This window comes from Podarcis melisellensis, assembly GCF_964234715.1.
Source record: "Podarcis melisellensis genome assembly, chromosome: 9".
Classification (NCBI taxonomy): Eukaryota; Metazoa; Chordata; class Lepidosauria; order Squamata; family Lacertidae; genus Podarcis; species Podarcis melisellensis.
The window spans coordinates 69,458,013-69,472,000 of NC_138541.1; the positions used below are offsets into that span (position 1 = coordinate 69,458,013).

At 42.3% G+C, this 13,988-nt stretch overlaps 1 protein-coding gene across 6 annotated transcripts in view; it reads right to left on the reverse strand.

The window, feature by feature from the left end:
• Nucleotides 1–13,988, reverse strand: part of SLIT2 (slit guidance ligand 2) — a 244,603-nt gene that overhangs the window by 219,473 nt on the left and 11,142 nt on the right. For all 6 annotated transcript variants that reach the window (XM_081924339.1, XM_081924337.1, XM_081924338.1 and 3 more), the window contains exon 4: nucleotides 52–123. In XM_081924339.1, coding sequence (XP_081780465.1) covers nucleotides 52–123 — 72 coding nt within the window. The remainder of the gene's footprint in view (nucleotides 1–51; nucleotides 124–13,988) is intronic.

The window sequence follows — 13,988 nt, forward strand, 5'->3', positions numbered from 1 at the left end:
AGAGCATATCAAAGCCTTCCACAATGAATACAGAATACAGCTTCTACTTACAGCCTGTAGAGTTTTGGAGTCCCAAGAAACAGCAACTCTGAGAGGAGTTGAAGATTATTTCTGTTTAGACGCCTGAAGTAGAAAAGAAAAAGAGAGAGTTACAAATCAAAATAAATAGCAACTCTATCATGATGTATCATAACTCGACAACCTGAGACTAAGTGGCCCATGCAGGAGAAGCAGGCCAATGTGAGTGCCAGGGGCTATGCAGAAAACATAAGCCAAAATACCGTGATGAGTTTAACATTTTATCTATATGTATTAGGATAAAGTATGCATGAGTGTTTTAAATTCCAACTTTTTTACTCCATGAGGACAGCATGAGGAGTGAGCAGAGAGACCACCCTACTGCAAGGCTTAAGCAATCATTTTCCCCTTGTGGAAAGTCATTGTAAAAAAGAGAACCATCGGGCATGTTACACCGATTCATCCTTCAAGGAGCACTGCCAATTAAACTGACATGAGCTATAACAAATCAAACATTTCAGGTGGCGTTATAAAACGCTAGCAAAATCCCCGTCGTTATGATCGTCGGGGAATGAGTATAACGAGGGAGTGCATAGTATCAAGAACTTGAAGGAACATATTGCACCTCCCCACAGAGATTGTGTTCTAGCCACCACCTCAACAGAATGGCAGAGGGAAGGCAGAAACAGGCTGCATTAGCTAATATGGATTAAGTTTCAGTTTGTCCATCCATGTGCACAAATGGCACCAAATGCAGTTTTGGAAGCAGCCTTTCGGCTCTCATTAGCTAATAAATGTGCCAAATGTAAGCCTCAATGGATGTATATTTCTTGCCGAAGGGTGAGCCTAGATGGGACCAGCCAAATCTTCCTCTGTCAGAAGAGACAGACACGCGATCAGTTTTGAATAAGTGGCTCAAAGGGTATTCGGAAGATGCATAAGATTGTACTCTTTGCTATTTTTAATATCTGTTTAGTGGTAGCAAGTCAATTCCAGAATAGCTGTTTTATTGGACCTCATTTTAGATATGGGCTCAGTTCAAGCACCATATCAACCTATGGTCTTGAAGACATAATTATGAACTAGTACAATACAGTGGTATCTCAAGTTACAAATGCCTCAGTTACAAACGCTTCAGGTTACAAACTCCACTAACCTGGAAGAGTTACCTCGAGTTGAGAACTTTGCCCCAGGGTGAGAACGGAAATCGTGTGCCGACAGCACAGAGGCAGCAAGAGGCCCCATTAGCGAAAGCACGCCTCTAGTTAATAACAGTTTCAGGTTAAGAACCTACTTCCGAAACAAATTAAGTTCGTAACAAGAGGTACCACTGTAGTTGAATTTACAAACCACAATATACAGTAAGCCAGAAGAGGAAAACATGTTTTGAAGCAAGTTTAAACCCTTGCATTCCAGCCTGATTTGGGCTTCAAATTTTAGATATCTATATCTAAATATAATTGACAATTTAAGTATAGTTTAAATTGAACATTAGTGTGCTTTAAATAAATATTTAAATGTTGTATCTTTGCATTTGTTTTATATTTTATACTGTCACTTTGAAAATTCTTATAATAAGGCAGGATGGATTTTTAAATGAATGAATGCATTTCAGACTTTTGAAGACAGTTCAGAAGTGTCAATTACTTAGAACTGAAAAGGTCAGGTCTAGGAGCACTCCCAGTCTCTTGGAGGGGAGGATATAACTCTACAAAAACAAAAGGCTATGCACCTAATTTCAGATTACTGGAACCTCCAACCAACAGTAATACTGCCATTCTATATGGATTAAGTTTCAGTTTGTCCATCCATGTGCACAAATGGCATCAAATGCAGTTTTGGAAGCTCTATACAGTCTTTCAGGGTTTGAAAGATGGAACTGAAAGAGGGCGAGAGGAGCACGTGGATGAATGATGAAAACCGTGGCTATACCTATGACAACCCCTCACGAGCCAGTAGGCACAAGATCGAGCAACCCATCAAAGCTCTGAGAAAAGCAGAAACAGTGATTATCCAACATAAATGGCCCCCACCAGAAGTATTAGCTCTGTGGCAGTTATTTGGTAGGGGTGGTACAGGTACAGATGATATTCCTGTTCCTACCACCACCACCACCACGCTTCTACCCCCAAGCCCTTGAGGATATGCTAGTTGCTAGCACTACCTCAAAGTATGGAGAGTTCCAAATAAGCTGGGAGCACCTCATATTTCAACCAATTGTACTGTCAATCATAGGTAAGTAGAGAGAAAAGGGCAAACAAGCACCTCCCTCACCAAATGTCTGGTCAGTTGGAATCCTTCCCGATGACTGCTATGATAAATGTGGTAAATGCATAGCCAAAGCTATCTATAGGTTTCACGTGTAAGTAACAGCAAATTAATAGCTTAAGCCACTTTAAAGCAGTGGATCCAACTGGATCATGTAGAAACTAAGACTTTTCCACATAGTGCAGAGGAACTAAGATGTGACCACTGTACCAATTATTACTGGAGACAGGATTTGTTCTATAAATTGCTATATAAGACAATGGAAGGCGATTTTTAAACACAGTATGTTGAATAAATCATTCCTTGAAACATTATACAAGAATATTGCTGAAATTACCGTATTTTTCGCTCTATAAGACACACTTTTCCCCTCCTAAGAAGTAAGGGGAAATGTGTGTGCATCTTATGGAGTGAATGCAGGTGGGAGGCTCTGCTCAGCGCTCCCTTTAAAGAGCCATGTGGCTGTCCCACTTACTGTCCTGGCATCCCACTGCCAGGGAGAGGCTGCATGCAGCTATCCCATAAGCCAGAACAGCAAGAGGCTATCCTAGAAGCCAGATCCCTCTTGCTGTTCTGGCTTCTGGGATTCAGAATATTTTTTTTCTTGTTTTCCTCCTCCAAAAACTAGGTGCGTCTTATGGTCTGGTGCATCTTATAGAGTGAAAAATACGGTAAGCACTTGCTTAAACAAGATTTACAGAAACTAGCCAGGTTGACATGTCACACTAAACCACGGTTTAGAATGTTGTGCAAAAGCTGGGACAAATTTGAACAGAGCTTAGGTACTCCCCTTTTCCTGCAGCCATGATGACAATTTTGGCTGCCATTCAGAGTCAGTACAGTGGTACCTCGGGTTACATACGCTTCAGGTTACACACTCCGCTAACCCAGAAAAAGTACCTCGGGTTAAGAACTTTGCTTCAGAATGAGAACAGAAATCATGCTCTGGCAGCGCGGCAGCAGCTGGAGGCCCCTATAGCTAAAGTGGTGCTTCAGGTTAAGAACAGGTTAAGAATGGACCTCCAGAACGAATTAAGTTCTTAACCCGAGGTACCACTATATGGGGCAGAGACTGACCTGGGAGACCAGAGTTCAAATCTTCATGAAGCTCACTGGGTGTCCTTGGGCCAGTCACTCCCTCTCAGCCTAAGCTACCTCACAGGATTGTTGTGGGGAATTAAGTGAGAATGGGGAGAACCACTTATGCCACATTGAGCTCCTTGGGGAGAGGGATGGAAAATAAATGCAATAAATAAATAATACATCTACTTTTGTTGTTGCTGAATCTCAACTTCTTCTTGGGTGCAAACCAGGAATTCTGGTTTGCAACAAAATCTTGTCAGTTGCAAAAGAAGTCAACTTTAAACCCTGAGCTATGTTAAGCTAACCAATACTAACCACTTCATAAATGTTAATGTACTACATTTTCCATTTCAGAACTGAATTTTCTGCTAAGACCAACCTTGTGTGTATAAATAGTTCCCGTAAGGAATGTAAAAGTTATTGATTCAGTGATGGTCTGCAACAAAATTGAGTAAATGGGAAAGCTAAGGCAACTTTAAATTCTGTCAAGAACAATTCAATAAAAACTTGATTCTTTACAAAAGATACCCACTAATGCTTATTTTGACATTTTGCAACACTGCAACTAATTTAAGTGGTTAAAAGAAAAGAGCATCCAGCAAACAGTGTCTCAAAGAATGAGCACAAAACAGATGTGGGAAAAATAAACAGCCTTCCTGTCTTGGAATTTCTAAAAAGGTCTGCAAAGAGCAAACAGGACTTCTCACTGCAATTTGACTTCTAGACCTGTTAAAGACAGTCCCATGAGAACTAGACTCAGATTAATTAAGTATAGTGCTAGAAACTACTACAGTTAGAAAAAAGTACACAAGCTCTTCAGTTACACAGCTTACACACACTTACCCAAGAGTGGGCAAAAAGTTACAGTATTTCCTTTCCTTCTCAGAATTTCATTTGCTTGAAACATGCCTACTAAAAAAGAAACGAAATGAAAAGCTGGTGTTTTATACTAAGATCCTATGGCAGGTAGGTTGCAGGTGTCAGTCTGAAACCATATGCATTTTTCTGGACAGCCTAGTTTTAATGCTGTGACATTCTGCATGATTTGCCAACTATTTCTGAGAATTTAGAGATAGCAAGTACTTTATGATGGATTTTTAAAATGTAAACAGTATATAATGAAAGGCAAAGCTTATGTGGCATAGAAACACGATCACAAGAAAAATCCTGGTATGTTGACACATCAACACTCAGAGAACTTCGATAACTTTAGCCACTGTTTAAACTGCCACAAAACCTAACATGCAAGTGCAAGTGCATGCAATTGTCAGTAATACACTATTTTTTTCTAATTTACGAACAGCAACACTACATCTGGCTAAGAGTAAGTTACACTTGAATTTATTTCAGTCCCTTAACCACCTTTCTGTAGCTTCTGTAATTTGCAGCAAAATGGAACCTTTGGTGTGGTATTTAGATACTGATAAATCCAAACACAGACTAATTACTTAATATTTAGGAAAAATAAGCAAGCACAGGTGTGGGAGTACAAAACCCTATAATTTTCAAGAGACAAATCACACAGTCTTTTATTAACTGATAAACACTAACGTGCCACCATCCTTGCTAAGGGATAGTGTGCACTGTGTACCTAAAACCATGTATGTTAGAAAGGAGGGTTTGTCTCAACACTGATTAACAAGGAGCAACTGCTTTCTGCTTTTACCCTCCAGGCCTGCTCAAAAGCATATTCTCTGCTTTTGCTCATTACCTATCTTCAGAGAGAAAGCTGGGCAGCATTAACCCTTAAGTTTATATATTCCTAGACATCAAGAGGATCTGTACCTATAAACAACATACATCCATGCCTCTTTTAAAAGATGGAATTTTAGAATGTGCATAGCTTTGCAAATATTTACAGTTCCTCTGTTTCACTGCAGAGTTACAGAACGCAGATATTGAAAGAGAGTTCTGCTTGTAACTCAGAACACTGCTCTTACTCTGAAAAGAGCTTGGGGCAAATCAGTATTTGTCAGTATAAAAGCAGTGCAGTGAAAGCAGTAAGTAGCAGTGGGTGATTGCCATTGATGTTTATTCATTTTTGTATTAAACCTGCCCCCTCCAAATTGCTTGAGGGAAGTTATCAAATGAACACACATATCCAGAAAAAAAAAATATGTCAGAACAACCTGCCCTAAGATATTGACCCCAGCTGTCAAAAATGAGGCCAAGCATTTTCAGAGTCCTCCTGAATACTCAGGCTTTGGTAGCACAGCAGGGACCTGAAGATCAATACTACATCCATGTGGGAAGAGTGCTGCACAATGCAGTCCCATCATATTTTAGGACTTGGTGCCATGCAGCAATTCATAGCGAACAAAAAATGGTAAAGATTTTGCGGCAAGCAGTAGTAATAACATTTGCTGCGAATACTATTCATTTGCTAAAATGACTACAAATAGTCATTTACAAATCATTTGCTACAACTATTATTAAAAGCAATCCTATTTCTTACTTCTTACAATGATAAGAGAGAGCATGTTCATTATAGTAAGTGCAAGATTCTTTTCGTGTTCTCCCATACTCAGCTTAAAAGCAACTTCAGTTAGATCCTGACTTCTCCTAGCTCCACATTTCTACCTGATGCTAAAACAAAACCCTGAAAGTTCACACACAGCCCTGAAATTCCACACATGAAATTGCTACAGAGACATTCCAACAACATTGTTCCCTCCAGTTTCCACCCACTAACTCCATCCACCTTCCACAGAAGATGCTGTCTCCACAAGTGGCAGCAGTTCCTATTCCACATATGACACATAAATGAATAGGGTAGGCAGTGACATGTGAAGATGAGGGCCACCACCATATACTTGTCCAGGTGGGACAGAGTATAAGAGGGTGGCCAGAAGCAGCAGCTGCTGCCATACAGAGGCAATAATAAATTTAATAAAATAATAATAATAATTTATTTATTTATTTATTTATTTATTTATTTATACATACCCCGCCCTCCCCGGCCAAAGCCAGGCTCAGGGAGGCTAACATCAATAAAATCATAGTAAAAACATAATAGAGGAAAAAGAGAGGGGGGACCCAATTTAAAATACAGGTTAAAATGCAGCCTCATTTTAAAATAGCCGATAAATCAAGACCATAAGGGGAGGGAAACATAAGGGTCTGACCGAGTCCAAACCAAAGGCCAGATGGAACAGCTCTGTCTTGCAGGCCCTGCAGAAAGATGTCAAATCTCGCAGGGCCCTAGATTCTTGTGACAGAACGTTCCATCACGCCAGGGCCAGTGCTGAAAAGCCCCTGACCCTAGTTGAAACCAATTTAACCTCCTTGAGACTCGGGACCTCCAAAGCGTTGTTATTTGTGGACCTTAAGGCCCTCCGCAGGGCATACCAGGAGAGGCGGTCCCATAGGTACGTGGGTCCTAGGCAGCTGCTACTCCTAGCCAACACCAATCACAAAGGCAAGCAGCACTGGCAAGGAACACCATTTGTAACAGACATGGCAGAGGAGGAGGGCCAATGCAGTGTCAAGCAGACGGTAACCACCAGGATAAAGCCACCAAGATAAAGCCCTGTAGCTTTTGTTGAAGGCAGGTGGCAGTGATGGCAGATCCTCCACTTCAGCAATGGCAGGTCAGGATCAGAAGGTGGCCATTCTGGGATAATGGCACTTGCCTAAGCCAACTACTGATGCTGGATACACCCCTCTGGGTATGTAGACACAAGTAAAATATTCATGAGGCAGTGGCATCTAAGCCATATTGCACCAACACTCTAGATAACATTTCTAATAGCTGTCTAGGAGCCAGTCTACACTTTACACATGTGTAGTCTCTATGTGGATCTAAAGCCCCCCCCCTTTTATAAAGTTTATAAAACAGAGAAAACAATTACAACAGCAGGTGAAAGTTAAAACAGAGAAACAAACTACAAAATAGGCACAAGGAATATGTGCAGTTGCACATGGGATAAAATAACAAAGTGAAAGTAAATAATTTTATCAATTATAGTTCCATATTTTCCAGGCTTGTACGGAGGGTTGTTGTGAAAACGATTGTTCCACAGTATGTGTAATAAAATAATGCCAGTTTAATATAAAGAGTGCCTGAAGGTTCTAGGCCTTGTGTAGTTTTCTCCATTATAGCTATATTATAGCTGTGTATATATATATTTTTAAACAACAATAACAATGAAACACAAGCACAAACCAGCAAATAGCCTCTAAAATGGCAAGTTTCAGTGAGGAACAGCTGGAGGAAGGAGAAAGGATATGATGGCAGTGAGGGTCCTGCCGACCCACCTTTTTGTACAGAATCGAAAAAGGGGAAAGGGTACTTCACGGGGGGGGGGGGAGTGGGTTGGGAAGAAGAAGGTCCTGCGCATATAATTGTCCAATGGGATCCCACCCAATCTCTCTGCTTCAGCACTGTTCCTCCATTGAAACCAACAGCCGGAGAGGCTTTCAAAATTCTCTACTTTTCCCTTGAGTATCTCATGTGTAAGGTTTTGTTTTTGTAAGTTCGAATGACTGCCGTTGGAGCAATATAACCAATGCTACAAATATTGAAATTTGCTTTGGGTTGTCCCCACACATCCCCCTGGGAGTGTCTTTATAAACACCAAATGCTGGCACAGGAAAGGGGACCAAATGAAAATGTTTCCTCCATCTCTTCCCTATCCCTTTATCCACCACTCTTTATCAAGGGACAGGGAAAAGTCAGAGGAAATGTTTTCATTCGCTCCCCTTTTCTGTGCCAATGTTTGCCAGTCTACCACATCAACCTGAGGTCTACTCTTCTGCCTGCTGCTTCCTTGGTTTACTGCCATGCTGCCAAGCTCACTTAGCCAAATGCAAACTTATGAGCAGGTGTACATACATGCACATTAGACTGGCACTTTCCCCCACTTTGGACTTTACAATGCTAGGATGGTCAGTTAAAAAAGGTAAAGGTAAAGGACCCCTGACAGTTAAGTCCAGTCACAAACGACTCTAGTGTTGCGGAGCTCATCTCGCTTTACAGGCCGAGGGAGCTGGCATTTGTCCGCAGACAGTTTTTCCGGGTCATGTGGCCAGCATGACTAAGCCACTTCTGGCGCAACAGAACACCGAAACCAGAACAGCGCACGGAACGTCGTTTACCTTCCTGCCGGAGCGGTACCCATTTCTCTACTTGCACTTTTTGGCGTGCTTTCGAACTGCTAGGTTGGGAGGAGCTGGGACCGAGGAAAAGGAGCTCGCCCAGTCACAGGGATTCAAACCGCAGACCTTCTGATTGGCAAGCCCAAGAGGCTCAGTGGTTTAGACCACAGCGCCACCCGCATCCAGGATGGTCACTGAAGTATCGCTAAAAAGCATCACTCCAAAACACAACACTAGTTGTCATAAAACATATAGGTGCTACACTGCTAATTTTTAGGTATAGGTGCAGATTTAGAAATAATTACTATAATTTAAACAGAAATACAGTTATCGCATTGTAAAGGATAAGACTGTGACCAGGTGACTGCTATGTTGCACTTAGTTCAAGTTCTAAGTGTTGATGGGCAGCTACAGGACATTTGCTCTCCCTTCTAATGGTTCTTCAATCAGACAGCTCTCACAATTGATGATGCTTTCAAACAGAAAACTGTCCTCTGTAAAGTAGGGCACATGTCCACTCTATGCGACACATTTGCCAAAACAGGCTGGTAACCACTTCGGATTCTGCAGGACTTGAGAGAGCTTGTTTGCACTCTGAAAAGTTTCTGCTTATCTGCCCAAGCTCCCCAATTAGCTTCCTCAGACAAAGGTCAACAATACGGTAATAAGTGGGTGGCAGATTGCAGTCAGACATTAATATTTTCAGTTACAGAACTGTAACTGAGTACGACTGCTCTTTTGAAAAGCCATTTGCGATATATATTTTTCACAGTCATCTAATCCAAATACCTATGGGTGAAGTCTGCAAAAATGGGCATTGCACATCAATACATAATGAAAGTTAGACTAAAGGTCTGTTTTAATCAATCTTTAGTCAGTGCCCATTTTTATGGTATGAAATGTAATACTAGTTACCACTGGTAGGGTCATGACCGTTACTAAGAAAATTCACTACATTAATTTCCCTGGTGCAGTGACCTGAATCAGCATTCTATACAATGCCCACATATAGAGGAGCGTGTGGAAGATGAGACGGCTGAAAAGAAGTGGAAATAATCTCTTTTATCGTCATTAAAGAATATCAATTGATGCTGGCTGCAGCCAAACTCAGATTTCCATCTCACTTTGGTTGTGGTACTCTAATGCTCATTAATAGTCCACAACAAACAAATCTTACACCTTTTGCTTCTCTTTCCTTTCCCACCGACATGGAAACAAATTCATACAAACAACTGCTTGTCGTGAGCCACTGATGCATGATTCTTTAAATACACTATACTATATACTAACAAGAGTATGTTAACTAGAATTCTGAGAATATTCAAAAACATGCTTAGAACTGAACAGCTTTGCCATAATTAAATGTTTATATTGTCAAAGTTATACCATAGCTGGTAAAACTGCTGTTTCTTTGGGTGCCTAATCAAGCAGCGCTTTAATATTCTGTTAGACTGTGCTCTGAAAGACTAATGTTTTGTTTAATGTGGATTTTGTTAGGGACAAAACCCCTGTGCTTATGGACTGGGTAGAACAGAGCGTTGTAGAGAAACTGGGTTTTCAGGTCTTTTAATGGAATAGCGCACACAAGAATTCAAACAGTACGGCTGGGAAGTCAAAATATATTGCAGGCAAAATTTGTGTTAAATCTTTTCTTCCAAGACACCAGAGCAGGAAGCGTCAAACTGGACACATGACAGAGTTATAGCTGCTCAATATTTGACCTTGCTGAATTACACCAGCAACAGCTGCCTCCTAGTGCCAACCTACGTCCTTGCAGTTATACTTGAAAATGGAACAAGCACATGTTGCACAACAGCACCTGATCCAGTGTCTAGCCTAAGGGTTGGAAACCCAACTCTGTGCAGTGAAGCCATTTAGACAAGGGAGGATACTAAACAGGAAACAGGTTTGCAATCTCTTGCATATTTATTACAAGAAATAAAAAAACTTTATTGGTGGTTTTTGATCAGATAAAAGAATTGAGCAGGTGCATCTGCAAAAGTAAATGTAGGTTTTGTAGGAGCAAAATCCTGCACTCCAGCAAGCGTAGAGAATCTGGGCTCTCCAGATATTGCTGCACTCCAATTCCCATCATCCCTGAGGCATTGACAGCATTGTGTGAAAAATAGATTTGCCAAACTACTTTGTCACATACCATTCAAGAAGTATTCCCAAACCAGGATCATGATATGACAAACCAAGAAATGTTTTATAAAGCTGGGTTAAAAGGAGGGAAGTAAGAGAGAACAGGGATGCGGGTGGCGCTGTGGGTGAAACCACAGAGCCTAAGACTTGCTGATCAGAAGGTTGGTGGTTTGAATCCCCGCGACGGGGTGAGCTCCCGTTGTTCAGTCCCTGCTCCTGCCAACCTAGCAGTTCGAAAGCACGTCAAAGTGAAAGTAGATAAATAGGTACCGCTCCGGCGGGAAGGTAAACGGCGTTTCCGTGCACTGCTCTGGTTCGCCAGAAGCGGCTTAGTCATACTGGCCACATGACCTAGAAGCTGTATGCTGGCTCCTTCGGCCAATAAAGCGAGATGAGCACTGCAACCCCAGAGTCGGTCATGACTGGACCTAATAGTCAGGGGTTCCTTTACCTTTAAGAGGGAACAAGCACACAGAGAGGGATGAAGAAATGTTTAGGACTGGCAAACATGGCATCTGAATGCCCCCAAAGCCATTGCATGACAGCACTTCCTAGTGTTGAGGACACTCTCTAATCACTCTCTCAGTAACTTTTTAGTTCCAAAAAGTTTTTTGCCACTTCTAACCAATTCAACAAGTTGATTCATCTGAGTCAGGTCTTTTTTAATGCAATCTTTGCCTTTTTTTCCTGCTGTTTTTTTTTTGGGGGGGGAGACAGAAGTTGGGCTTCTATTATATTATTTTTGTGAATTTCACAAGGATCCAGCACCTCTTTTTCTAGAAAAATAGCACTGCCTGTATATGCAACATCAAGGCAAATACATATATGCACACATGAGCGGTATATAGACTTCAGAGGATTCACCAAGCTAAATTGTTGCCAAAAAGTCCAACTGGTGACCCCTAGTTTTAGACCTGTTCCCATGTACTCTGAAGGAACAGGATCCATGCTGAAAGTCAAGCTAATGTAAGTATTTAGGAATGAGATTTGTATTTTTATGTGAACTTCTTGTGCAGCTTTATGCCGCAATATTTTACAATATAATGGACTAAAGGATGCAGCCATGGGCTGCTGCATGTACATCAAACTTAAGATTCTACCTGCTTTCCACAGCAGCTCTTTGTGTGAACAGGGTCTAATATTGCAGCAGGCTTTGTCTCCAAACACCTCTGATAGGAATGACCACAGAATGCAAAGTGAGATTACAGAGATTAAAATAAAGTTTGTTCTCAATGGCTTGATCTCAGCATATATAACAGTAAGCCAAGTGCCTGACATATTATCAGAGGTCATTGCAATTTACATGTGCCCTTTCCAAAAGCACAGTCTGATTTAATGACTGAACATGCCACTTGTATTATTTACACCTCCATTCTATTTACTTGCGAGAGATAAAGGATCCTCTGCTATCGATTTGTGAACTGTAATAAAAATGACCAAGAGTGTGATCATTGCCTCATCTCAACACCTGCTGAGTGTGATGAAACTGCTACTAAATCCCCTCATGTCAGTGAAGCAAAATGATATGTCTTGTATAGTTAATCTGGTGGTGGCATTAAAAAAAATTGTATTCCATCAGTTCCTTCCACCAGCATAATCCTCACAATGGAAGATGCTGCCAGTATAAAGCAGAACTGAAGTTCAATAATGGAGGACAACATCAGAGAACAGGACTCCTATTACCTCCATAGTCAACTGGAGTACAACACCCTTATATCCAGGGCAAGGGAACATCACTCCCATCTCAATGTAAGGAGGTCCTACACACGAGTAGGAATCCGGCAGAGACACATGCCCAGCTGGCATGTTCTCTCCTCCTGGTCAGTCGGGAGACTCCAAGCACAACGGTCTTTCTCCAGCACAAACATCACAGCAACTGATGCCTTGCAGGCATCAGCACACTTCAGGATCAGCAGAGTATTGGCAGTCAGCGTAACAGACCCAGTAGCGCAGCATTTTGGCTAAAATACTTTATTTATGGTACATATAATACGCTCGGAGCATTCTAACTCAGCTCCTTCCTCATCAGCATCAAACAGCAAAGAGAAAGAGACAAAGGAACAAACGTCCTACATCACGGAAACACAGTAACACAAACATCCTGTCTCCGTCACTTCCCACTATGTGGAATGAAAACATACACCGTCATGTGATATAAACAATCCCATGACTGCAGCACGGGAATTGAATCCTAACACTCAACACTCCAACTGCTGCAATTGGGCCTACAAGAACAAGGCACCCTCACAGGTAAGAAGAGTTGGGGGCCACCTGTGAGGAAGAGGGGAAACCTCTAAAAACATCAGACATCAAAAAGCATTAAGATGTGCAGAGTAGTCATCCACAGCCACAGAACATCGTTGTCTGCCTCTCTAATACAATATGGTGACATTATATGTACCAACCTAACCATCACCACCACATCAAGACACACAACAGCAACAGCATAAATGAGGAACAGGGTAAACATGCAGCTTGAAGTCGCACTGGACACCCCCATTCCACCCCCAAACCCTGCTGAGGTGTCCCATATACTGGGGAAGGCGACAAGGAGCACAGACAACTTTATTAACACAAAAAGCCTACACTCTACATACAGCTAGTGATGCCAACTACATGTGGCATATTCTTCCATTCAGGATTAGAGGAGAGGCAGCAAAATCAGTAACTAAAAGCAATTCTGGTGCAATTCCATGCGGTGGGTGGAGAAGCACTATCTCAATGACAATGCCACCGTCCCCAACAGAGGACACCCCAAATACACACATCAGGCGCCCCCAACTATACACAGTCCCACATAAAGAGCAGGGAGCCTGAATGAGGCATGCAGACTTGGAAGAGCATCTATAGCCATTGTGCCTTCTCTCAAATTACAGAGTTAATGAACACTCAGTCACAGGTTATGTATGCAGCTGCTACCCACCGTTTATCACTATCCCCCTGTCTCTCTGCTCTCCACAGCAACCAGGCAGACTTCAAATACCCAGAAGCAAGGGGTTGCGTTTTCCGCTCATCCCTGCTACTAGTGCACCTGCAAGGGGACTGGGAGAGGCCAAATAGTAAAGGTAAAGGTACCCCTGCCCGTACGGGCCAGTCTTGACAGACTCTGGGGTTGTGCGCCCATCTCACTTAAGAGGCCAGGGGCCAGCGCTGTCCGGAGACACTTCCGGGTCACATGGCCAGTGTGACATCGCTGCTCTGGCGAGCCAGAGCTGCACACGGAAACGCCGTTTACCTTCCCGCTGGTAAGCGGTCCCTATTTATCTACTTGCACCCGGAGGTGCTTTCGAACTGCTAGGTTGGCAGGCGCTGGGACCGAGCAGCGGGAGCGCACCCCGCAGCAGGGATTCGAACCGCCAACCTTTCGATCGGCAAGT